The 26,833-nt window shown below is 41.3% G+C and overlaps 1 protein-coding gene across 1 annotated transcript in view; it reads right to left on the bottom strand.

Annotated features, from left to right (window-relative positions):
- musk (muscle, skeletal, receptor tyrosine kinase) overlaps window positions 1-26,833 on the bottom strand; it is a 59,020-nt gene that overhangs the window by 25,454 nt on the left and 6,733 nt on the right. Inside the window, exons 2-8 of the mRNA XM_067432599.1 lie at window positions 19,414-19,540; window positions 19,144-19,295; window positions 18,867-18,994; window positions 18,613-18,754; window positions 17,711-17,835; window positions 6,790-6,949; window positions 2,710-2,716 (exon numbers count right to left, since the gene is read on the bottom strand). Coding sequence (XP_067288700.1) covers window positions 2,710-2,716; window positions 6,790-6,949; window positions 17,711-17,835; window positions 18,613-18,754; window positions 18,867-18,994; window positions 19,144-19,295; window positions 19,414-19,540 — 841 coding nt within the window. The remainder of the gene's footprint in view (window positions 1-2,709; window positions 2,717-6,789; window positions 6,950-17,710; window positions 17,836-18,612; window positions 18,755-18,866; window positions 18,995-19,143; window positions 19,296-19,413; window positions 19,541-26,833) is intronic.

The raw sequence follows: 26,833 nt of genomic DNA, 5'->3' as shown, positions 1-26,833 counted from the left end.
ATTAAAGACATTAACAAATACTCAAATCAGTACATTCAAACCAACAAAAACAACAAATTAAACCTCCCAAGGGCCAGATCATAAATGTTCTTCCAAGGCGTCCCTAGGAAGAACACAGGCCAAGAGGAAAACAAAAAAAACAAATCAACACGCTGCAGATGGCGATTACCAGTGGAGCAAATGTGCTCTATTAACGGCACATCTCTCGTTAAGTGACGGCTCGAACTGGCCACCGTTCTCAAGCCACCAGCATCAGCGCGAAGCAACAAAACAAACAAAAAAACAAATCAAATGCCAATGGTCACAAAAATACTACAAATATAGCAGCAGAACAAACAATGCAGTCTTCAATGTTGTATAAGGAGTAACTTATTCGCCCTGCAGTCCACAGTGACGAGATGTTGAGCGTGTTGTATAAGGAGTAATTTATTTGCCCTGCAGTCCACAGTGACGAGATGTTGAGCGTGTTGTATAAGGAGTAATTTATTTGCCCCTGCAGTCCAGTGACAAAATGCTCACGAGAAATTGCCCCCACTAAAATAGACACAAATGAAGACAGATCAGTCAGACATCAACCCAATAATGCTCAAGGGACTCGATATACATACCCAGAAGTAGATTGCTAAACACACAGGTTCAGTTTACTCGCGGTTTTTATCCCAAAACTCAACGAACGGCAAATATGCGGGTGTTCCATCAGCGCATACACAGACTGCAATATGATCGAGGCATAAGTTACAAATCACACCACAAATGTTAAATCCACCGGAATCAACATACCTGGAGTGAAAGACAGCCCGTACCCAACAGCAACGTCGCGCCAATCCTAAACACAACCTGGCTACAAATAAATACACACACTTAACAGTGCATAAACACCAGAAGCAACATTAGCCAAACAGCTACATACCTCCCGCAAAGCTGCGTGCACACAGCCACAAATGACAATGATTGTATCATGCCCATTCAGGTGCGTAAACTACGTCTTAAATACACATGGAGTGACAGCCAATAGGCTCTCACACCAGTCATTCAGGCGATAGTCGCGTTAAAAGGGGCGGTACCCAGACTGCCCCACTACATTATTATAAAGTTATGGTAGAATTGGGATTTGGTTGAGGGTTAAGCCTAGTTCAGACTGCACGATTTTCAAACTCGTCGGGTCACTGCTCTTTTCACACTGCATGACTATCTGAGGTATCATTCAGTCACTGCTGTGTTCACACTGCACGATGGTTTGACGACAGAGGAGTTCACACTGCATGACTGTACAAGAGGAAGAATCGCCGACAACTCTTTCTCTCTCCGGTGCGCAAACTACGTTTCCCAAACACACGTGCGATGTGACAAGTAAACAACGCGAGATCACACATGCGTCAGACCGGAGTTCTCGCGCGAGACTTGGGATTGTTATTAAAAATGATAAACTGAACAAAGTTTGCTTCAAATTGCATGTGTGCTGATTTGTGGAGAAAAAGAAAAAAGATTATGGCGTAAGAAATTGTTGGAGAGACAGGGAGCCAGGATTGTGTTCTGCAAAGACAGTTTGAGGTAAATAAACAATTTTGTAATGTGCTGATGCTGTGGCTGGATGTGCAAATGTTTGGCCTTGGTTTCTGTTTGATAGAATCGTAAATATATCTATTAAAATACTGAAATTCTGCTCTATAACTCCTCCCTGAACCTCCTGCTGCACTGTATCTCACTCACTCATTGGCTGTCGGTGTAATTTTCAGTCAGAACGCTGTTCACACAGCAGGAGTTTCAATCGCCGGCAGGTCCAGATATTTAGCATGCCAAATATCTCACCAGCGTCTGCGACTCGTCGGCGATTCTCTCTGATCGCGTATTTGATTATTCACACTGCGCGATTGTCACTCACGTGCACGAGCACCGATTTGCCTGTGATCTCGAGCATTTGTCGGCGATTTCACAAAACCTGTCTGCGACTCAAAATCGGGGCAAAAATCGGGCAGTGTGAACTAGGCTTTAGTTGCATGTAATTATGCATCGTTGGTACTATGATTAGCGATCAATTACTAGAATTGATTACTATGGTAAATACGTGTAACATATATGTAATGTACAAAACTAAACTTACCACACCTGTCCCTAACTTAACCGTATCCACCTCAAATCAGCAAGAATTTTTGCAATGCAATATGAACACAATAAGTAAATTGTTCTTACATGTTGATGTAAGTACATATTAAGGCCAACTCATATAAAGTGAAACCCAGTCTTTAAAATAAACTTTCCAAAATAGTTTTTTACAGTGCTGCTACAAAAGAACCATCCTCGTTTCCCCACCAAAAACATTCAATTAACAGTTTTTATAAGAACCATTTTGTTCTAGGTGAAAAGAACATTTTTGAGAACTTTTTGTGGAATAGAAAGGTTCCTTGGATGTTAATGCTTCTTCATGAAACCATCAATGCCAATAAAGAACTTAAGAGAACTCAATAAAGAATTTAAGAGTGTATATATTGTATGTTGAAGTGCCACTTAATAGTAAATCACGACGCCTGTGTGTTTGCTGTGACATTTCTTATCATCACAAACACACTTTAAAGTTTGTACAGCAATACCTGAGTTTAAAGAGTTAAATCGAGCAGAAATAGCTCTCTAATGTATTAATAGCAGGTCATTATTGTATAGTGATTACATTACACACACACACTGACTCATGGGGTGCAAATGTATCCTTACCTCCATTCTATGGGAAAGTTACAGGATCCAGAGACGGCCACCAGAAACAGGCCCGAGAAGAGAGAAAAGCACAAACAATATCTGTTTAATGTTGGAGCGTAACACATCCACTCTGTTGGCCCGGCCATTCTTCAGTCATGCAGTGCTTGGCTCAATGTTTGTGTGTATGAGAGGAGGACAAAGACAGAACTTGGGGGGTCTTTCTGGAGATACAGCAGGTGTGAAGTTTAACAGCCCCTCCTGATTTCATGTGACAGGATTCAAGACATTTCAAAGAATGAACCAGTCTGACACCATCTTTCTTCAACACACACAACATTTTATGGATACACAATCATGTGAAATAAAACATTAGTCAGGCATTATCACAAATTTAACCCATGTTGATTGAGTATTGTAATCTCACTTATTAAACGGGTACTTACCAAATAAATAAAGTGTTACATTGTAATTATACATTTAAGTACTGTGTAATAATAATTAACTACATGTATACTTCCTATAGGATTAAGGTTAGATTAGGGCTTGGTTTAGGGTTAGTTGAATGTAATTATGCATAATTTACAGATATTGCATCGCTATCTCAACCAATTCGTATGCATTTGTACGAGGTGGCTAATTTGTATGAATTCGTATGATTTGTCTAAATTGTAGTGACGGGTAGGTTTAGGGGCGGGTTTGAGGTTCATATGAAAATATAAAACTGCAGTGACGAGTGGGTTTTAGGGGTGGGGTTAAGAGGTTCATACAAAAATACAAAACCACAGGGGCGGGTTTGAGGTTCATACAAATATACGAAATCTCAGTGACGGGTAGGTTTAGGGGCGGGGTTTGAGGTTCATACAAATATACGAAATCTCAGTGACGGGTAGGTTTAGGGGCGGGGTTTGAGGTTCATACAAATATACGAAATCTCAGTGACGGGTAGGTTTAGGGGCGGGGTTTGAGGTTCATACAAATATACGAAATCGCAGTGACGGGTAGGTTAAGGGGCGGGTTTGAGGTTCGTACAAATATACGAAATCGCAGTGACGGTTAGGTTTAGGGGCGGGGTTTGAGGTTCATACAAATATACGAAATCGCAGTGACGGGTAGGTTTAGGGGCGGGGTTTGAGGTTCATACAAATATACGAAATCGCAGTGACGGGCAGGTTTAGGGGCGGGGTTTGAGGTTCATACAAAAATACGAAATTGCAGTGATGGGTAGGTTTAGGGGCGGGTTTGAGGTTCATCCGAAAACACGAAAACCGCAGTGACGGGCAGGTTTAGGGGCAGGGTTTGAGGTTCATACAAAAATACGAAATTGCAGTGACGGGTAGGTTTAGGGGCGGGTTTGAGGTTCATACGAAAGTACGAAACCGCAGTGACGGGTAGGTTTAGGGGCGGGGTTTAAGGTTCTTACAAAAATACGAAACCGCACTGACGGGTAGGTTTAGGGGCGGGTTTGAGGTTCATACGAAAATACGGAAACGCAGTGACGTGTAGGTTTAGGGGCGGGTTTGAGGTTCATACAAAAATACCAATCTCCAGTGACGGGTAGGTTTAGGGGCGGGTTTGAGGTTCATACGAAAATACCAATCTCCAGTGACGGGTAGGTTTAGGGGTGGGTTTGAGGTTCAAACAAAAATACGAAACGGCAGTGATGGGTAGGTTTAGGGGCGGGGTTTGAGGTTCATAAGAAAATATAAAATCGCAGTGACGGGTAGGTTTGGGGGGGTTGAGGTTCACAAGAAAATACCAAATCGCAGTGACAGGTAGGTTTAGGGGCGGGTTTGAGGTCCATACGAAAAAACGAAATCATACAAATTGACCAACTCATTAAATACATACGATTTAGCAAAAATTGTACCAATTAGTAGAAGTGAGACTTTACAAATTTGTATGTATTAGCCACCTCGTAAAATACATACAAATTGCCATGAGATTGGGTTTGCATATTATTACAGTACATATAACAGTAGCAAGGACACTAAAATAAAGTGTAATCAAATTAATATACGGACATGAAATACTGATTAAAGTTGAAATTGTTCTGTTTTACTATATGAGAAGAAGGAAAAATTATATGAAACCAGCAAAGATATATAATAAATCGAATACATCAAATATTTGGTTTAGCAATGATGATACATTATATCTGACTTTGCAGATGCTGACAGACCAATAAGAGTCAAGTAGTCTAAAGGGCCATTTATATGGAATATGTGGTAGAAATGAACATCAGATAGACACAGGCATTACTCAGAAGTACTTCCAGAATTAATTCCATATTGCCTAATCGCATTGTGTACATTCTCTACATGGCTAAAGTGCCACAATACATCATTGGTGCATGTTTGCACAGGGATGAATTTCGGGACTTTGAGGAGGCAAAAGAACAGCTATGCAAACACAAGGGAAGCTAACTGAAGTCCTGGCACCAGAAACACAGCTGCTGAAACTTAGAGAGCAGTCACATCATATTTACACAAAACAGCCAGAGAAGCATATGGCTGAAACAGTAGGTCACAGTGGGTGAGTGTTTACAAAGCTCCGTTTCATGGGCCTTTATTAACAGAAGCATTTCAAATTGATTTTGCTAAAACATTATGACTAATGACATCAGTTTTACGTGGCAGTAACCTGGAAAAGTGTTAGTTAGTGCTATGGATACTAAATGAAAATGTTTCTTTATTTGCATGGTACACTACAGTTCAAAAGTTGGTAGAAGTATATTTTATGGTATTAAATTAAGCATTTTAATTGACCAAACATTCAGCAACAACAGTAACATTGTGACATATTACAATTTAACCCTCTGGTGCAGTTCGATCAATTTTGATTTTAGAAAAATAGTTGTTTTTTTTTTGTTTTTTTTACTTAACCTGAATGGTACTTAACTTATTAAAGGTTTTGGCACTTGCTGTGTAAACGTGAAAAAAAAAGAAATCATGGACATGATTCGAAAAAGGGTTAGTATTTGTCCGTAAAAGTCTCCCTTGTATTATTCACTGTCAAAAATGACTGCACTGGAAATGAATGGGAGACAAATTTCATCTAGTGGTACTGCCCACAAACAAAATCTTACTGAAAGCTGATTTTTTTGAGCTTCTCACACTATTCTATTTACATAAAGTACAAATATATTACCTTTTTTACTAAACGTCTGTTTGGCGCAGATACAATTACAAAAAAATACAGAGTTATTTAAAGCAGCAATAGTGTAGAGGTAAGTTTTGATGCAAATCAACCCAAGGTTTTGAATCTGCCTTTTGCCAAACTCACTCTACACCCTTTTCCCATCACATATCAGATCGGGAAGGCGTTTATTTTAAGTAAACATGTGCTCACTTAGACAGGATAAAAGTGAGTGGGTCCAATATCATTGGTCTTAACTCTTTCCTTGCGAAACACAGAATTTTCTGTTATTTGTGAGAAAACGCTTTCAGTCGGTCACTCTCGACGCCACGTCTTCAGGTCTACGTTTTCTATTTTAATGTATTTTAAAATTTAATTAATTCCTGTGATCAAAGAGAAAAAAGTACCCACAACTTTTACAGTAGTGTACACAAATGTACTTCAACAAATACCATAGTATTACCATGATAAATTTGGTTTGCAAATTAATGTTTTTTTGTAAGTGCAGTTTGTCACGTCAGCATTATCAATTATAAATGCATATGCATGTACTATTATTTGGAGATCATTTTAAATCAATTGTTTAGAAAAGTGACATTTGATATATTTTGAGGTATATTATATACTTGTTCCAACATCCAATATAAAACAAATAATATGCATTTGACAGTGATAATGGTTATGCAGTTGTCGAATATGCTTCATGTAACCTATATTCATGTGTTATAATAACCCATATAAGCGTACCAAATGCTAAATACCACTTACTACAGGGAATGTTACTGCAAAAAAATTGTTATTTGGTAGTACCAATATTATAAACATTCTGAAATCTTCAAATGCTGTTTACAGTAAACCCTATTTTTACCCTAATCAATATCTCAGTATCTATACAATTTTGCGAGACTCTACAGGACAAAGCAATAGACAAATATTGAAACTAGTAAAAGTATTGAAACTGACCTGAAACAGTTATTTTTGCTGTCGCTTTGACGGTATTGGCTCCTCCGCTGTGCTGGTTAGTAGCCTGACAGGTGTAGAGAGCTGGTTTATGCACCACTACACGCAAAACAGACAGTATGACTTCATTCACCAGTGTCTCCTCCACTGACGCTCCTGAAATCTACAGATAACAAAATACATTTAGCAACACCCTAACAACCATGATAAAATCACTGTAATGTCCGGCCACTGCAAATGCTAACAATATAAAATAAACAAAAGACTATACTGTTATGGTACAGATTTTACGGAGACAAGATGGTGAGTTATTCAGGTTTATTGAGCAACCAGTAGAGTAATAACTTGACGGAGTGTAGATATGCTGGTGATGGATCGGGTCTTTGATTCTCAGGGTGCACTTGGAGATCGTAGGAGTAGTCGCAGGAGAGGAACGATGGGGAACACTAAACACACACACCCTGGACACTGGAGATCGTTGGAGACTGGGGAGAAGACACTGGAGACGGGTAAGTATCATTGAGGGAGTCCTTAAGGTAAGCAGAAGAGGTTATTACCTTTCTCAAACGAGACTGTACAAATACTGTTTGTGTGTGTGTGTGACTCTTATACTGTGGGTGATTGGAGTGATGATGGGTTCCAGGTGTGAGTGATTAGTATTCCGGGGAAACTGTGCACTGTGTGTCTGTGACGTGGGAGCCTCGCGTGTCTGTGATATTACCCCCCTCCACGGACTGCTCCTGACGTCTGACGTCGTGGTGGTCGACCTCTGCCCCGAGGTGCAGGTCTGTTGGGCTGAGAGGCATGGAAGTTTTTAAGCAGGGTTGGATCAAGAATATAATTTCTGGGTACCCATGAGCGTTCTTCTGGTCCGTAGCCCTCCCAGTCTACGAGGTATTCCAGGAGACCACCACGGCGCCAGGAGTCCAAGATCTCCTTCACTTCAGTAGGCAGTTCAATCTTCCACGATGAGTGGGAGGGGGGGTTTCTTCGGCAGTGCCAGGCTCTGTGGAGGACGAAACAGTAGGGTGGTGAGGTTTCAACAGTGATACGTGGAACGTGGGGTGAATACGAAACTCAGGTGGAAGCTGAAGCTGGTATGTGGCGGGGTTGATCTGCTTCATGATCGTGTAGGGGCCAATGAACCTGGGACTGAGCTTCCTGCATGGCAGACGCAATCTGATGTCCCTCGTGGACAGCCATACCTTCTGTCCTGGCTGGAAGGTGGAAGTGTTGGAATGCCGAAGGTCAGTTGTCATCTTGAGTCTGCGCAGGGCTTGCTGGAGTTGGTGATGTGCCAAGTCCCAGACCCTCTCACTCTTCAGGAACCAGTAGTCACCCGCTGGAACATTTGACGGTTCCCGCGACAAGGGAACAATGGGGTTTGGTAACCGAGTATGCACTGAAAGGGTGTGAGTCCAGTGGTCGCTTGACGGAGGGAGTTCTGGGCGTACTCGGCCCAAACCAGGAACTGGTTCCAAGAGTTCTGGTGACCGTGGCAGAAGGTACGGAGGAATCTGCCGATTTCCTGGATCTTCGTCTCCGTCTGCCCGTTGGTCTGTGGATGGTAACCAGAAGAGAGACTTACGGTCACACCTAGGAGCGATAGGACTCCTGCCAGGACTGCCTTCCAGACTCGGGAGATAAACTGTGGCCCTCTGTCCGACACAATGTGCTCAGGGATTCCGTAATATCGAAAAATCACATTGAACATTAGCTCGGCCTTCTCCAAGGCCGTAGGCAGGCCCTTAAGGGGGATGAGCCGACATGACTTGAATAATCTGTCCACAACAACAAGAATACAAGTGTAACCATCGGACACAGGCGGTAATGAAATCTACTCCTAGGTGTGACCATGGCCGATTCGGAACGGGCAGAGGAAGGCGCTTACTGGCAGGGAGGTGCCGGGGACTCTTCAAGATGGCACACTCCCGACACTCTCTCACGTACCTTCTGACCTCTCCCGCCATGTTGGGCCACCAGAAGCGATCTCGTAGCAACGAGAGGGTTTCATTGACCCCTGGAAGGCAAGTGCCCAATGAAGTGTGAGCGGAGTGAATAAGAGGGGTGCGCCGGGTTCGTGGGATGTACTGGAGTCATCCCTGGGCAGCCCGGCGGGGCAGTGGCGGAGGCATTGTAGGAGGGCAGGGTTTCCTCTGGCCAGGCGATGGGACTCATGAATATCTTTTCTGACAGAATGGGTTCGGACCGTTCGGGCATCAGCCTTCACATTCTTTGAACCAGGTCGATAGGAGATTGAGAAGTTGAACCTGGTGAAGAAAAGGGCCCAACTAGCTTGGTGGGGATTGAGTCGCTTGGCATCTCTCAAATACTCAAGGTTCTTGTGATCAGTAAGCACCAGGAATGGATGTTTAGGTCCCTCCAGCCAATGCCTCCACTCTTCCAGGGCCAGCTTGATGGCAAGCAGCTCCCTGTTCCCGATGTCGTAGTTTACCTCTGCCGAGCTGAACTTCCAGGAGAAGAAGGCACATGCATGGAGTTTACTGGGTGTCCGCTGTTGGGACAACACCGTTCTGGTTCCTGTGGTGGATGTGTCGACTTCCACGATGAATGGCTTGGCATGATCGGGATGGACTAGGAGGGGAGTGGTGGTGAAGGCTTCCTTCAGGTCTTCAAACGCCTTCATGGCCGCTGGGTTCCAGGACAGAGACTTGGTCTTACTGTGCAGGAGGTGAGTGAGTGGACTGGAGATGACACTGTAGTTTTGTATAAATCTTCGGTAGAAATTTGCAAACCCTAAGAAGCGTTGGAGTTCTTTGAGGGTGGAAGGTGCTGGCCAGGTCCTGATGGCTTCGACCTTCCCCTCGTCCATCCAGATGCCACTGCTGTCCATGTTGTAACAAAGGAACTGCACTAAGGGCTGGTGGAAGGAGCACTTCTCTGCCTTGAGATACAGATGGAACTCCCTCAGGCATTGCAGAACCTCCGCAACGTGGTGGCGATGGTCGGCCAGGCTCCTGGAGTAAATCAGGATGTCATCAATGTATACCAATACAGACTTGTGGAGGAACTCCCGGAGCACCTCGTGAATGAAGTCCTGGAATACGAAGGGGGCGTTAGCTAGGCCATAGGGCATCACCAAGTACTCGTAGTGGCCAGTGGGGGTCATGAAAGCGGTCTTCCACTCGTCCCCCTCACGTATCCGGATGAGGTTATAGGCGCTGCGGAGGTCCAACTTGGTGAAGACAGTGGCGCCACGGAGATGTTCCAGCACAGGACCAGCGGAAGGGGATAGCAGAACTTAACAGTTATCTTGTTGAGGGCCTTGTAGTCTATGCAGGGCCGCAAGCCTCCGTCCTTCTTGGCCACGAAGAAGAAGCTGGATGCAGCAGGGGACATGGATGGTCGAATATAGCCCTGATCGAGTGTCTCCTGGATGTATTCTTCCATGTCCTTCTCCTCCGGCAGGGAGAGGGGATCGATTTTCCCCTTGGGCACTGGCTCACCTGGAAGCAGATCAATGGCACAGTCCCATGGCCGATGGGGAGGCAGCTTGGAAGCCCGATGAGGGCAGAACACGTCACTAAAGTGGGCGTAGCAGGGTGGAACATTCCCTGACCGCTGCTCGAGGGGACTTTCAATGGACATTGCACAGACGGGAATATTCCTGGAATGAGACGTGGAAGGAACAGGCAGTGCAGACAAGCAGCTTGAGAAACAATTATCGCCCCACTTGAGGACCTCACCGGACTTCCAGGAGATGACAGGGTTATGCTGCTTTAGCCATGGGCGCCCTAGGATCACGTCAGCGGTGGACTCCTCCAGAACCAGTAGATGAATGTCTTCCACATGAAAAATACCAGTTTGGATCTAAAGAGGACCGGCAAGGAGACTGACCTGCCATCAGCTTAACGGTTTTCCGGTTATGGATGCGACCTGGTAGACGGACGGAGTGTGAGTCGTCTTGAGGTGGAGCTGACGGCAGAGGGCGCTGGAGATGAAGTTCCCAGCGGAACCGGAGTTGAGGAGAGCGGAGACTGGCAGGGAAACATGGATGTTTCGGCAGTAATGTGGTTCACAACAGTGGTCAGTGGACAACTTTTGTAAGTAGAAGGATAGATCACACTCACCAGAGGACGAGGAGGACGTGTGGGGCACTTGGCGATGCAGTGAGCCGAAGCTCCACAATATAAGCATAAACCTTGCGCCAGCCATCTCCTTCGTTCCACTGGGGTTAACCTTGTGTTTTCCATTTTCATGGGCTCAGATATTGGTTCTGGAGGGCTGACGGATTCTGGTCAGTGGAGGGACGGCAGGCTCAGACACTCGTCTTGGTGTTCTTCGAGACACACCTGCATACGAGTGGCGAAGCGGATGGATAACTGAATGAAGCATTCTAGCCCGATGGAATCCTTGTATGCGGTGAGATGCAACCACATGCATGAATCCAATCCTTGACGATTGGTGGTCTGAAGGGATTGGTCGTTCCATCCACTGGCGGCTGCCAAGGTCCGAAACTGCAAGGTATACTCATTTACAGACATATGATTTTGCTTGAAGGGATACAGTTGCTCACCCATTTAAGCATCCCAGGCGGGCTTTCTGAAGACTTCCTTGAAGTGAGCGGTGAAACTGGACAGTGATTGCATGATGAAGTTATTCTGGGCATACAGTGTTTCCGCCCAACGCAAGGCCTTGCCGCACAGTTGGGACACGATGAAAGCCACACGGGAACGATCGGTCGGATATAGGTGCGGTAGCATCTCCAGGACCAGGTTGCACTGCAGAAGGAATCCATTGAAGTCCTCCGCCGATCCAGAGAAGGGTGCTGGCTTGGCCATGGGATTGGTGAACAGGGGTGACATGGAAGAGATGCTGGTGAATGCGGAAGTGCTTGCCGGCGTTGGGGATGGTGGCCTGGATGGTAGAGCGTGGCAAACTGCATCCACCACTTCTTGGAAGGGATCCGGGTGGCTCATACTGGTGCTCACGGTTAAGGTCCGGTCTTCTGTTATGGTACAGATTCTACGGAGACAAGATGGTGAGTTATTCAGGTTTATTGAGCAACCAGTAGAGTAATAACTTGATGGGGTGTAGATATGCTGGTGATTGATTGGGTCTTTGATTCTCAGGGTGCACTTGGAGATCGTAGTAGTCGCTGGAGAGGAACGATGGGGAACACTAAACACACACACGCTGGACACAGGAGATCGCTGGAGACTGGGGAGAAGACACTGGAGACGGGTAAGTATTATTGAGGGAGTCCTTAAGGTAAGCAGAAGAGGTTAGTTCCTTTCTCAAACGAGACCGTACAAATACTGCATGTGTGTTTTTGACTCTTATACTGTGGGTGATTGGGGTGATGATGGGTTGCAGGTGTGAGTGATTAGTATTCCGGTGAAAGCGTGCGCTGTGTGTCTGTGACGTGGGAGCCTGGCGTGTCTGTGACATATACTACCATTTTTTTTTTTTAAAGAAATTAATATATACATTTTTTGAGCATGGGTCTTCAACCAGGGGCCCACGACCCCTAAGGGGATCTTAGGCAGGGGATCCGCCAATAAATGTTTGATCACAAATAATTTTTGGATAAAAGAAATATAACATGGTATCAAATCATCATATTAGGGTGATTTCTGAAGGATAACATGACACTGAAGACTGGTGTAAGGATTCTGGAATTCAGCTTTACGCCACAGGAATAAATGACATTTTACAACATATTCACATAGAAAACAGTTATTTTAAAATGTAACAATATGTTTTTATTATATTACAGTTTGTATTGTATTTTTGAACAAATAAATGTAGGCTTGGGGAGCAAAAAATTACTTCTTTCAAAATGATAATGATAACAAAAGGGAAAAGTTGATATCAATAATAACAATCACAAACAATTCTTCTGACAAGTGATATATCCATACAATGTGGCAACTAGAAAGGAATATAGCTGAATTAATATACAATTCTGCTGATGTGCGATCACAGGTGTGCATAGGCTTTTCAAAAATGACTTATCCAATCAACTTCATAATTAAAACATTCATGATATTATTTTTAATAGCACAGAGATTCCAGCATATGCACTGTAATTGAAGGCTATTTGTATTTGTAATTATTACAGAATAGCAACCAGTGTGCTTTACTTTTGCAGAATAGAATAGAATAGAATAGAATAGAATAGAATAGAATAGAATAGAATAGAATAGAATAGAATAGAATAGAATAGAATAGAATAGAATAGAATAGAATAGAATAGAATAGAATAGATGTGTCAAATGCAAGTTGCATAATTATTCCAACAAATATAACAAATCCCTCTATTTATCGTTTGGATGTGTTAAGACTCCTGCTATTTTGCTAATGTGATTTGTTGAGTTTATGAGAACATTATGAGAGCCTGTAGGAATGTCAGTCTCATGCTGCGATCACAGCTCTATATTTGACAAAGTGCGTATGAAGCCGATTTTAGAAGGCACTTCATCTGGCTCAAGAAAACTAATGAGCTGAGAGCCCTGCCAGAATGACACTCAGACAGTGTAATTTTAATCAATGGTCTAATAACATCTCATGGGTTTCAGAGGTACTCTGAAAGTCAGAGGTCACAGTTCGTTTATCAATCATAATCAGCATTGACAGCTAAAGCTGTTTATAATAGCAATGTTTTATGTATAACATTTATTTTCTAAATTATTAAATAAAATTATCCTTGAAAGAACACCAAAGGCAAAGGGCATAGTGTGTTTAATAATGTAGTCCAAGTAATTAGTGGATGTAAAAACAAATGTTTGACAAATACCAAAACGATTGGATCTATTGTATTGGATGGACAAACTATTCTAATAAAAAATCATTATCAACAGCTGAATTTGATGTGAAATTGTATGCTTAAATGCTTGTTAAAAGAGTTTTGTTTATATAACATAATGATGACGTTATTATTATTTTTTGAAATGTTGAATATGTTAAAAAAAATAACAAAATAAAGCAATCAAATAATAAAAAATGTAGATGCTCCAACTGTGTAACAGCATGCAGCAAATATACACAAACAATAATGAGCAGAAATTAAAAGACATTAAAAAGATCAGAAATATGAAAGACAATGACAAACAGCTGAGTACATTAAAAGAATGCGGGTGCGGGAAGGGGTGGGAAACTGAACAAAGGAACACATGTGACTGAAAATACCATGTAATTTAACAGACAGAACATAAACATTACATAACGCCCCCTCCTGGAGGGTGCGACCTTGCACCAAAACAGAAGAAAGACCCAGGAGATGGCCATGATGGAGGCGACCATGGTGGCAGTGATGAAGGGAGGAGCCAAGGTTGACCTTTGAGCCCAACCGACTGAGGTGATGGTGAGGCCAAGGTGAGGTCCAATGGACAGAGAGACCAGGTGACACTAATGGACAGGGAGACCAAAGTGGAGTCCAGGCAACGAGTGGCTGAGGTGGAACCAAGGGGAAGAAGGAGCATGGTGATGCTGGTGTACAGAGTATCTCGGTGAAGCCTGAAGGATGGAGGAGCCTGATGGAGCTGTATGGGTGGAGGGATGGAGCATTTCAGACAGCCCAGAAGTCTGGTTGGGTGACGACTGACAAGGGCATAGCCAGACGATGGGACGAAGGAGCCTGGTGGAGCTGAAGGGACAGCTGAGGGGGCGATTGGCATGGCCAATTGGTCAATAATCTGAGGTGGAACTGAGGGCTCAGAAGGACGTGGCGGAACCAGGGACTCCTCACAGCAGAGCAGAGTCGTGGACCAGAAGCTCCCAGGTGGATCAGGGCTGCATGGCAGTGCTGAATGTGAGGGGCAGAAGAGAGCCACCAGAGGCAAAGCTGAGGGAATGGCTGGCTTTAGTGAAGCATACAGAAGAGGTAGACTGGGTGTGGATAAAGGCTCTGTGATGGACAGGACTAGTGTTGACAAAGGACTCTCTGTAATGGACCGGACTGGCGGGGATGACAATCTCTCTGTGATGAAAAGGACTGGTGGTGACAATGAACTAGTGCTGGACAGGTCCAGCCTCAATGAAATCATTGAAGATTCAGAGCTGGGCAGGACCATTGGTGACGAAGAAGACAGATGAGACAAAAATCCAGGAAGGGGCCAACAGCAGAGAAGGTTTGTGGGCAGTGTGGGAGGCACTACACCTGACTCACAGTCGATAAGGCTATCCTCCTTATCTATCACCACCATTATTCCCACAGGCATGGATTTGGTGGCAGGCTCACACACCTGGTCAGCCGGGACTTCAGGCTCATCTTCTGGGACTGACTTGGCAGCTGGCTCTGGCTCCGTTACGGGCTTAGGCTCAGGCTCAATGTCTGTGGCAGGTAATGGTTGGGTTTACTGGTCTGCGGTGAGCCTTGACTCCATATCCGTTGTGTTGCAGGATGATGGTGGGTTGAGCTCTAGTTTGGGCTGTAACTGGACCACTGGAGGATCTTGAGCAGTTTGGGTTGGAACGAGTATAGATGACTTCTTCTCAACAACAAGTGGATAACCAAACACACACAGTGCTTACTCTATGTACTAAAATAATGAGTATTATTACATAAACTCAATGATAAGTTGTGTTTCTTCTTCTTCTTTATGCTAAACAATTCTTGTTGTAGGGCACCTCCGGCACTGTTGGAGTCTTGCGGTCTGGGTTAGATGGTGACTTCAAGTGGTGGTAGCTAGCACTTTTGTGGGCTTCCCTTGATTCACCAGTCTTCAGGATTCAGTGTAGAGTGGAACCCTTCCCCACAAATGGAATTCCTTTCATTAGGGTCCTCCGTGCCCTGGGAGAAGCTCGGGCCGATCTCTAGAACCCAAAATAAGTGGTATTTCGCCCCACTCTGTGAACCATTCTTTGTAGCGCCCCTTTGGGAGTGCTGGAATCATCAGATCTTGGTACGTGACTACAGTATTCGTTGAAGCAAGCTTGATAAGCAGATCCTCAGTGTGAGAATGGAGTTGCCCTTTCCTACTGTTTAGGGTCTTTAAGTGGGCTCTTTTGCTTCCCTAGCATGAGCTCAGTCCGATTCCTGGAATCACATATTTTAGACAACGATAACGAATAGTAGTAGCTTGCACTTTGAGAGCTCCGTAGCTTGCACTTTTGAGAGCTTAGTAAGTGTGTATTTAGAGATGAGTGTGAATGGTCCTCCCTTCATAACTGAGGGTTTATCATGCTGATGCATCTGCTCCCTAGAGCTACCCATCTCTGAGCCTTGATGAGAAGTGGGTTTTGCCTTATTTTCTCTCATTGGCAAGCAACTTCAGTAGTGCTGGTCTTTTGAGATTGTGACTGTAATCAGAAAGGTGTGAACACTTCTCTAGAGGTAGTAAAGTGTTTTAGCTTCCCTGGGGTGTCTAGGGGTAGAGCTTGCTCTAGCGTCTTGCCAGATGCAGTGTAAGTTCCCATTCGAAAAGGGGATGTCTCAGTTACAAATGTAACCCTGGTTCCCTGAGAAGGAGAAGACAGTGTCTTGTTGCTGATGCTTGACTCATGCTTGTCTGCTTACATCTCCTTCAGACAAAGAAGTTGATTACTTTTACTAAATGGCGCCCTTCCACTGATGGTCGCACAGGTAGTGACATTATGAACTGCCACTGGATAACAATATAATTGCGTTCAAACACAAGTTTGTGACTTTTATTTAACTACGCTCACAAACTTCCCTAAGCCAGTTCTCTCTGGAGAATCCCTAAAGCCATTTTGAAGTGCGTTCAACTTTGTCAAGTTGGTAACGAAGGAAGTTTATTTGGACAGACCCTTGATCACTTGAATTTGACAGAGGGAGCGAGTCTACTCAGTATGTACACTTCAGGCAGATCCTTAGACCACAATGCAACATGATTGTAACATCACAGCAGATCACGCTTAATTCACCTCAACCCACTGTGTACATTGGACACCACTATATACATCTGAGTGAATGAGATGGAGGGAAGGAATTAGTGAGGGAAGGGTGATTGTTTACAACAACAACAAAAAATATGTTTAGAATGGAAATGTGTCAACATAAAAATTTTTTTTTTTTTTTTTTTTTGCACATGCATGGAAGCAAATCTTGTGCACACCCTAGCGCACATTCTGCAACAAAAATCTTCAACAGAAAAGCAAGTGGAGAAAAATTTGAAAATCAATGAGAAAATCATGCAAAACAGAAAAAAAATATGTTTGGGTAGTCAAGGGTTAAAGCCTTCTGCATCTTTACAACCTCACCCAAAAGAGGTCAGTCTCTGCTTTAGTCCTTACTGCTCACACTGTTTTTGCATATCGTGACCAAAAAACAGGTTTCCACCACTGTCCCTTAGCCAAACCAAACCAATATTTGTCTACGCAGATCTAAAAAGAAATTGCATTAAGATATGATTGCTGGTATCCAAATGAAAACAAAGACAGCACAGCTTGTTCAGATCTACTCTTTGCACCCCCTGACAGAAGCCTGAGAAATGTTAATCTTGGACTCTCTTGGATTTAAAGACTTACACGCTTGTTTGCAGACAATATCTTCACATAAGACTGCTGATCAGTTTTCAGTTCCCTTTGTTTCTGTCTACCAAAATCAACATCTAAAAACAATCCTGAATAATGATAACAGTACAGAGGTGTTTTGAATTCTTTTCTTGATCTCGATATGGCTTAAACTTTATTGCTGAGGTCCGATCAGCGCACTGAGGAATGATTGTAGTTTGAATCCTGTTAATAGTGACATCGCCTAAGCATTTACAGAACACAGGCCTCCCATCATTGTACTGGCAGCACATTTGAGATATGCCTTCTGACATTTAACATGAATGTACCGAGCTCTGCTCTCTGTTCCAGTAAGATGAGATGAAAGTACAATTAATTTGCTTCATAGAGCCAAAGCAAGCATGAAGAGCAAGAGATAGGTTGAGAGGAAGGTTAAGGAGGAGAAAGAAAAATGACTGTAAAGTATCTTATAAAGTAGAGGACTTACCGTATTGCCGTTTTCAAGCCAAGTTATAGATGGGATTGGGTTGCCAGTGGCGTTACACTCTAATGTAACCTCTGATCCAATCTGAACTTTCTTCTCCTTGGGAACTTTCAGTAACTTGGCAGGAGCTATAGGAGAGATAATGACTAATTAAAAAAAGAAAATGTTTTAAAAAGCTTAAAACACATTTCAAGTTCTTATAAATGTGTCCTTTGTATACATGTTGATTTTATATAGTTTAAAAAAATCTATAGTATTTTCTTGTAAAAACGTACTCCAATAATCAGTAAACTCCGATAAAAACTGAATATTGCACAGTATCAGAATTTTCATTTTAAAGTGAACTATCCCTTTAAATGTTTAAAAACATTTTTAAGTTAAAAATATTTTGTACAAATACCATTAATTATTAGCAAAAAAATAAATAAGACATTGTACAACCCAAACTAACTTTTCCTTGTTATAAAAAAGTAAAATTATGTCAAAAATTATGAACGTTTAACTGTTAACTGAATATTAACTGTTGGCTGCACCACACACAATATGTTATATTTTCCCCCCAGGTACATTGAAATTTGACCATTAATAAGCAGTGAAGGAGAAAAACAGGAAATCTTTTTAAAACAAACAATAATAGACTAATCACTTTATGCACTTTATGTTTTAAAGGCACTGATTGAAAATTTGAATATATATTTTTTTTAATAATAAAAAATTATAATGGAGATGAACAAAAAAATAAGAATACATTTATAAGTAAAAATTGATAAGTGAGCCAGCATTATCACTGACCTATAAAAATAACTTAAATTGATACTTAAATTGTCTGAATATCATTGCATTTAAAAAAAACTGAATAGTACAAGAATACTTGAATTAAGGATCAAAGCTATTTTATGACATACCCTGTACTTCAATAGTGACTGGTCTGGAGTAAGCGATTCCAAAACTGTTTCTGGCCACACAGCGATACTGCCCAGCGTCCTCTTTTTTGATGCTGTTGATTTTCAGGGAACCAGATTCCAAAACTGATATTCGACTATTAACCTACAAGACACATGAAAGATGGAGATGCTCAGAATACACACAATGATTGAAAACCATATTACAGACCCAATAAATAAATACTGTGAAGAATATTAAAGATATTCCTTTTTACCTTAATCAAATCATCTTCTTTAATCCAGGATATTTCTGGTTTGGGATATCCTAATGTTAAACATGGCAACACTGCTTTGGACTCCACAACCAATGTCATGTTAGTGGGATGCCTTTTGATTTGAGGCTCTGAAGAAAAGAAAAAAAAAATAATAATAATAATGGGACTGATCTATATACCTAACTCAAAGCACTGCATACAAACAATCAAATGACAAAACCTTTTTAGCAATATCAGTGCTCACAGTTATGGTATGAGTTATGAGAATTGAACATACTCATCTTCAGTTGTAGAGCTCCACAGCTCTTGGCTGGTTCTCCCACCCCATTGTTAGCAATGCAGCAGTATTCTCCATTGTCCAAATCCTTTACATTGGGAATGATCAGCATTTGGCCATTTTCTCGTATAATGTATCTGGAATCGTAATACCTGCATGCAAAAAGTAAATGTTGAACATACTTCACAAAACACTGGTGTAGGACCTTGTTTTGGAGAATCTTTTTTGACCTTCATGGATAATAATCACATTTATGAAGAAAGTTCTGACCGTATTGGGTAATTATTCCGTGTCCATGTAATATCGGCTTGAGGGTATGAATCAACCTCACAGATGAAAGTAGCGTTATGATCCAGAGAGGCGTCCACTGTCTCAAGCAATGTTGTGATTCTGGGTGCTGGAATAGAGAAGGAAGAGATTTTTGGTTATAGTGTAACAATTGCATTTAAGTATTAATTGTAAAGTAATAATATTAATTAACAACAAGTTCTCACTTTAAGGTTATGGTTGGGTTTATGGTAAGTTGCATGTAATTATGCATAATGTACTGTTATTACTATTGTAAGAACAAATAAAGTGTAACAAGACCACTGTAAAATAGTGCTAACTGTTTTTTATTATTATTATTCACTTTCAGTAATCATGTTATGAAATAGGACAAGCTTACAAGAAATGCTGTATAGAATTTGACCCTAAATAACAATAAATCAGACATTTTAACTGTTGTGAAACTACATTTTCTCAACAATATATTTAACTTTCTGAACACTCCACACATCTGACTACAGAAATGTCCCTGGGTAAAACATGCTTCTGATGGAAAAACTGTGAGAATACAGTGCTAATGTTATCCTAAGAATAAATCCAACTGATAAGAAAAAAAGACAAGGAGATTTGGTGGTGGAATGAGGAAGTCCAGGAGAGTATCCAGAGGAAGAGGTTAGCTAGGAAGAAGAGTAATTATGGGGTGTGTTTCAACCGAACCAGGAAAGACATCAGTTGGATAGACCTACAAACAATCGGACCAACGAAGCGACGCATTACGTTAGTTGTCAAATGTCAACAGAGCTCAACTGCACTGTGTTGCCAAGTTTGCATTTTTTTTTCCGCAGGAAGTTTTCCATGTCCGTGGGTTGAAGCGACTATTAAGTGATATATAGACGCATGAATGCGAATTTTAGCATGTAACCTTGCCAAAATAACACACATTTTACCCCCCAAACGCCATTTTTTACCGGAGAATTTCATTGGTTCGAACAGTTTCTGTTCGGGCATAATTACTTCTCTATGGATCGAATCCAGATCGAATTACCCGTTCTCAAATGTTGTGGGGGCGGGGCTGAGTTCGGCTGGCATCCAGGCTACATGTATACTTAATTGTATGTATATTTCTGAGAAGTACATTTAGCCTAAAAATCTAGACGCACGCTAGCGGCACCAAATCTAATTTTCAGCCAGGGTCATCTAGCAACTCTACATAGACTTGCGAGCTGGAAAAAACAAACTCTGGTCAGGCTAATCACATCGAGTATAGAGTCGGTGGGCGGGCTGATGGCAGAGTTGTAAACAAAGAAGCCGGAGAACGGCAGTTTTTCGAACTGGCTTTGGTCGCGACTCTGGAAGACTTGGAGTTAAGCTTTTCTTTGAGAAATGAACAAAGAACGGCACTGAAGTCATTCTTAAAAAGGGAAGATGTGTTCGGAGTTTTGCCAACCGGATACGGCGAAAGTTTAATCTATCAACTAGCTCCACTTCACGTTGCTCTGGTTGGTTGTAGCTCTATCCAGTTGCGTGCAGAGGGGGTTTGAAAGACAACGGTTTATCCCGCCTCTCAGATTGAGCCCTGTCAATGGTGAGTTCCCAGACCAAACATCTTGATGCAGGTCTGGCTTGTCAGGCTACATAAAATACTGAAAGAAACTGAAAGTATAGTTCCTCATTTTTTGTTTAAAATAAGTATACTAACAGCACACATGAATATATTAGGGGTGTCCCCGACTAAGGATTTACACATTCGAATCAGAATTTTCGAATCTCTCTATGGTCGACCGATAGTCGAATCATCTATGTGTGTGTAAACCAGACTGGAAAAAAATTAACGTAATAAACGGGTTGGGAAGGGCAGGACACTAGTCAGCAGGAGGCTAAGACTATTTTTATTTTACTTTACACACGGCACACAGCCACCACTTTTAATAAAGTGATCAAAACTATACACTACACATTCGTAAATGAACCGTTCTCTCATAACATTTAAAGGCCGCGATCGAAACACAGAACATCCCACAAATATATAAAAGAACATTTTGACAAATAAACCTAAACAAATACCTGCCTAGAGAGGAAAAGAACACTTTGAGTGCGTTTATATGCGCGTTCTTAAGCCGATTGTGCCTAAAGGGGGTCGCACACCAGACTGAAGCTCAGTGCCGTGTCTCAGGTATCTCACACCAGGCAGACGTGAATATTATATACGCGCAAGCTCAATTTTGAATCACTGCACGATGAGTCTATCTTGTAGTACAGGGTGAAATCAGTATATACATTCACGATTTAAGGGAAATATACATTTAATCGCCGCGGACAGGCGTCAAATGCCGCCGTCGGTGTATATGTGTTCGAACTTTAAAGGCACGGCGCGTCTGGTGCGAAGCTCAGTGACCTTAAAGGGGCGATCGCTCAGCGCCGTGACACGTCTTTATAACACTAATATTGAGCACACCCATATTGCCAAAATGGTATAATCCTCGTTTCATAACACCCGCGAAGATTCGACCATGAGATCAGTGGTCGAATCCGGTCCTGCATATCGATGCACCGAATCTTCGACTATTAGGGGTCACCCCTAGAATATATACACTTCTTTTTTTGTAAATGGGGCTTTTGAGAGCAAAACGTGCTCACAGTGAATTTAATATGTAAAATATTAACAAAGTTAAATATTATTAAAACTAACATATGTGTGCTATGTACATTTTATCTTTATGAGTACTGTGTTGTCAGTTTAGCAAAATGGCTGTTTATTCAACAGACTGTTGAAATGAGTTGTCAAATCTTTTCATGAGTGCTGCTATTTGTTTGTCACATGGAGTTGTGGCCTATGTAGGGTGGTATGTAGTCACCAGTAAGGTTTGATTTAATTTCATGTTGCCCTTTTTAAGCAAATAGACAGCTCAGGTTTTGGAACAGAACCAATGGTTGTGTATATTAATGTTACATTCATTTTAGATGCACAGAGTAACATTTAGTCTTATTTTAATTACATTAAGTCTTAGTCTTATTTTAAATAGTATCTTTTACTATTATTCTAAGACATTGTTAAAGTAATTTTATGTAAACTTAAAATGGTATCGCCATTTAGTTCTGAAATGTTTGCTTTTAATGTTATATAATATTTGTGTTAAGAGTCATTAAAACAGCATTAAACATCCACTATAAAATTCAAGGTCAGTTTGTTGTAGTTCCCCGTCTGTCTGTTTTGTAATAAATGTTTTAGCTGGAGTTTCATTGTTTATTCTGGCACTGTTATGTCAAGCCACATCACCTCCAGGAAGTTCTCGTCTTTTTATTTATTTTGCAATCACACTTGATTTTCTTCAAAGATTTGTTTCTTCAAAGGGAAATGCGACAAGATAAATAGCACTAGCTTAAAAAAAAAACCAAAAAAAAACCTCTGTATTACTCCAAATCTTCCCTTTCGAGGTCATAAGCTCCTCTCACATTTAGAAACATGGACCAAAAATGGATGCACTATACTGTGCTCACTAATGTAATTATCACTGGATCACGTCACATACAGTATGAGACTTGTGCTAATTTCAGCTTTGTAATATTATTAGCAAGATAATGTGGACACTTCTGTTGTCATCCCTGCACTTCTGTGTTTTTTAGTATAGTATTATAGTATTTATTAATGTTTTAATTTGCTTTTATATTTTGTTTTCATTTTCATTTTAGTTTGAATATTTTTTATATATATATTTTATTTTTATAATTTAAACTTATTTATTTCAGACAATTGCCAAGACAACATTTCACATTTGTAGGTAACCTTTTAATTTTAATCTTAGTGTATGTTTTAGTGTTGTAGTCATTTTTTTTTTTTTTTTACAATTTTTTTTTTTTTTTTTCAGCTTTAATTTTTTTGTATTCATTTGAGTATTTTTAGCTAACTACTTCAATTTATTAATTTAAATGACATCAGTTAGTTGGCAAACATTTTTTTAGTTTATAATCGAATATTTTAATTTTTATTTCAGCTTTATTACAACTAACAAGTGAAATAATGATTTTTAATAGTTTTAGTTAAACAAATACCACTGTTGTGCTCTTTCAGTCACTTGGATGTCGCGTATCCATGTTAGACATTAACTATTAATAACTTTATAACAACATGTCAACTAACTCTTAGTATTAGACTGTTTGTAGACTGTTAGATTGGGGTTAGGTTTTAATATTTGGCTAAGTGGAATAAATTGATAGGTGCAAAGTTACTTATAGTCAGTAGAATATCTGTTGGGGAGCATCAATATAAAGTGTTACCAGATATTAAGCAGACAGTCTACTAATACTCTAATGACTGATAGTTGAAAGAAGTTTCCCCATAAAAACTTCTAGGGAAACTTCTGGAGGGTGTGTAAGTCTGAAAAAGCGAGTTTAGCCGGATTTAGCCGGATTAACCGAGTTTATATTGAGCCGGATCTCACGAAAATGCGTATAAATAGTACGAGTTTGCAATCTCGTGGATGTATACGCCAAATGTATACGCCATGAGTTTCGCGTGCATATGATACGCACTTTATGGCGTATTATACATACGAACCCCCCACCCCACCACCCTAAACCTACCCAAGAGCGTGTCATATGCACGCCATAAAGTGCGTATCATATGCACGCAAAAAACTGCGTAGCATTTGCACGCCAAAACTCATTTTGCTGTATCCATTCCACAAGATTTCACACTCGTACTATTTATACGCATGACCATGAGATCGTGTTGGTATATTGGTGCAGAGCCGGTGGTTGCTTATAGTTAGTAGAACCTCTAAAGTGGACCATCGGAGTAAAGTGTTACTGACATGGAATATTTCATTGAATTGTCATCAGAAAGATTTTTCTTGTGAATCAGACGGTGTAGTTACATCACACCATCAAGTGTTAAAAGGGCATAAGTAATTAGCAAAACAAGGATTGAACAGGTCGGCCTGCTGGCCTCCCATTTAGGCCTGCTGACAACTGCACACAACTAATCTGAAACCATTCTGGGAGACCAGCTGAGCACTTTAGTTTGGTTCAAGCTTCTTCTTTTTCGGGAGGGAATGCAAAGTTATTGTCTTTTTAAGGTATTTACTCCGTCTAGTTTGCAGATGAGTGGTGAAGCTGGAGCCTCATTAATTTACACCATGACTGTGCAAACCTTGTTTGCTGCTGGCTGCGTTTTCTCACGGGGATGCATTAGCACTCCACAGGGACACAACCTGCCAATTTCCCAAGTGTGAATCAGCGGATATATCACCTGTTTCTCGCAAGAGCTTCCAAGGACATCATCATCCCTGACCTGTTAGCAACAGCTCATGTTAAGATGCTTCTAGGGTTGTATAACAGCCTCCGTCTTTGTTTATCCAATTTTTATGATAAGCTTCAAATTACTTCAGTACTTTTTATAACTATTTAAGAAGGTTTAGCATAATTTGTTTGCAGATACCAGTAGCATTTATAATGTGTTATCTGACATTCAGACATTGTTAAGGGACTCAAATGTCCAAATACTTTTTGGAGACCATATATAGAATACTGAATACTGTTTTTAGGAAAAGATAATTGAACTACCTTGTACTTCAACGTTGATACGTTTGGGGAAAGTCTTGAAGGGGACCTATTTTGCTATTTTACATATTCATCTTTTTTTTAAATGTTTGAGCATGAAAAAGGTCTACAAAGTTACAAAGAACAAAGTCCCTCCTAAGGCCCAGATAAGACAGAATGTGTTTTTCAGGTCGCCTTTTTTTTTTGGTCGATGTTTTTTTTTTAATTCAGTAAAGAGCAGTGCAAAAAAAAAAAAATTCAGGTTGAGGCCTGTCTGAGTTGCATTAGTAGTGAGTTGAAGCGTGTGGCTATGGTAGAGGGCATGGCATTTCCATACACATTCGAAGTGGTTGACCAATCACAACACACTGGACCAGACAACCAATAGAGACAGAAACTAAGCAGGGCTGTTGTGAGCATTCTTAACCTGTAGGGTTTAATATGCAGTTGGCCCACCCTTTGCAGTTATAATAGCTTTAACTCTTCTGGGAAGACTTTTGGGGGATTTTGGACCCTTCTTCTAGAAGTGCGCTTGTGAGGTCAGGCACTGATGTTGGACAAGTAGGCCTGGCTAGCAGTCTCCACTCTAATTCATCCCAAAAAGGTGTTCTCATCAGGTTGAGGTCAGGACTCTGTGCAGGCCAGTCAAGTTCCTCCACACAAGTTCCTTCATATGTCTTTATGGACCTTGCTTTGTGCACTGGTTAACAGTCATGTTGAAAGGGGCCATCACTAAACCGTTCCCATAAAGTTGGGAGCATAAAATTGTCAAAAATGTATTGGTATGCTGAATCATTAAGAGTTCCTTTCACTGGAACTAAGGGGCCAAGCCCAACAACTCAAAAAGAAAAAACATAATCCCCTTTCTCCAAACTTTACACTTGGCAAAATGCAGTCAGGCAAGTACCGTTCTCCTGGCAACCGTTAAACTCAGACTTGTCCATCGGATTTCCAGACAGAGAAGCATGATTCGTCACTCCAGAGAACATATCTCCACTGCTCTTGAGTCCAGTGGCGGCGTGCTTTACACGACTGTATCTGACGCTTTGCATTGCACTTGGTGATGTAAGGCTTGGATGCAGCTGCTCAGCCATGAAAACCCATTCCATGAAGCTCTCTATGCACTTTTCTTGAGATAAACTGAAGGCCACACAAAGTTTTGTAGGTCTGTGCGCTTGACTCTCCCGAAAGTTGGCGAATTCTGCACACTGTGTGCCACAGTACATGGTTTCTGTTGTCTCACTTTGTGGCTGAGTTGTTGTGTTCCCAATTGCTTTTACTTTGTTATATTACCACTAACATTTGACCGTGGAATATTTAGCAGTGAGGAAATGTCATGAATGGACTTATTTCACAGGTGGCAACCCATTACGGTACCACGCAAGAATCCACTGGTATAGTGTATAATAGTTCTACAGTCTATACAATTGCATCAGAAGTAACTGTAATTCAATTACAGAAATCTTTTACTTTACAGTTTTTATAAGGGAAAATGATTAAATTACAAGTTACAACTTAAGTAACTAATTACTAAGTAACTAGATGCACCCAACACTTGTCTCCTTTAAGGATTCCTTGTGCTATGAATGTTAGTTTTGGTTACTTTTGCTGCATTTTTAATTCCTGCTTCCAGTATTGTCCATCAGTATTGTCCTGTTTCACGAGTACCTTCCTGTGTGAATGTCATTTGGTGTGATACCAAGTAAGACACTGTATGCAAAGGGTGGGAAGGAACATTAATTTTCATTCTGCAGGGCATTGACAGCCAGATGATGTGTGTAACAGCTACTGATGCTATTAATTTGACAGAGGTAGTGTGTACGTCAATATCAAATTTATACCTAACCATCTGATCGCATACTATTTTGGCATCATCCATTGAGAG

Source organism: Pseudorasbora parva, chromosome 23 (genome assembly GCF_024679245.1).
Source record: "Pseudorasbora parva isolate DD20220531a chromosome 23, ASM2467924v1, whole genome shotgun sequence".
NCBI classification, from domain to species: domain Eukaryota; kingdom Metazoa; phylum Chordata; class Actinopteri; order Cypriniformes; family Gobionidae; genus Pseudorasbora; species Pseudorasbora parva.
This window is presented reverse-complemented; position numbering and strand designations above follow the sequence as displayed.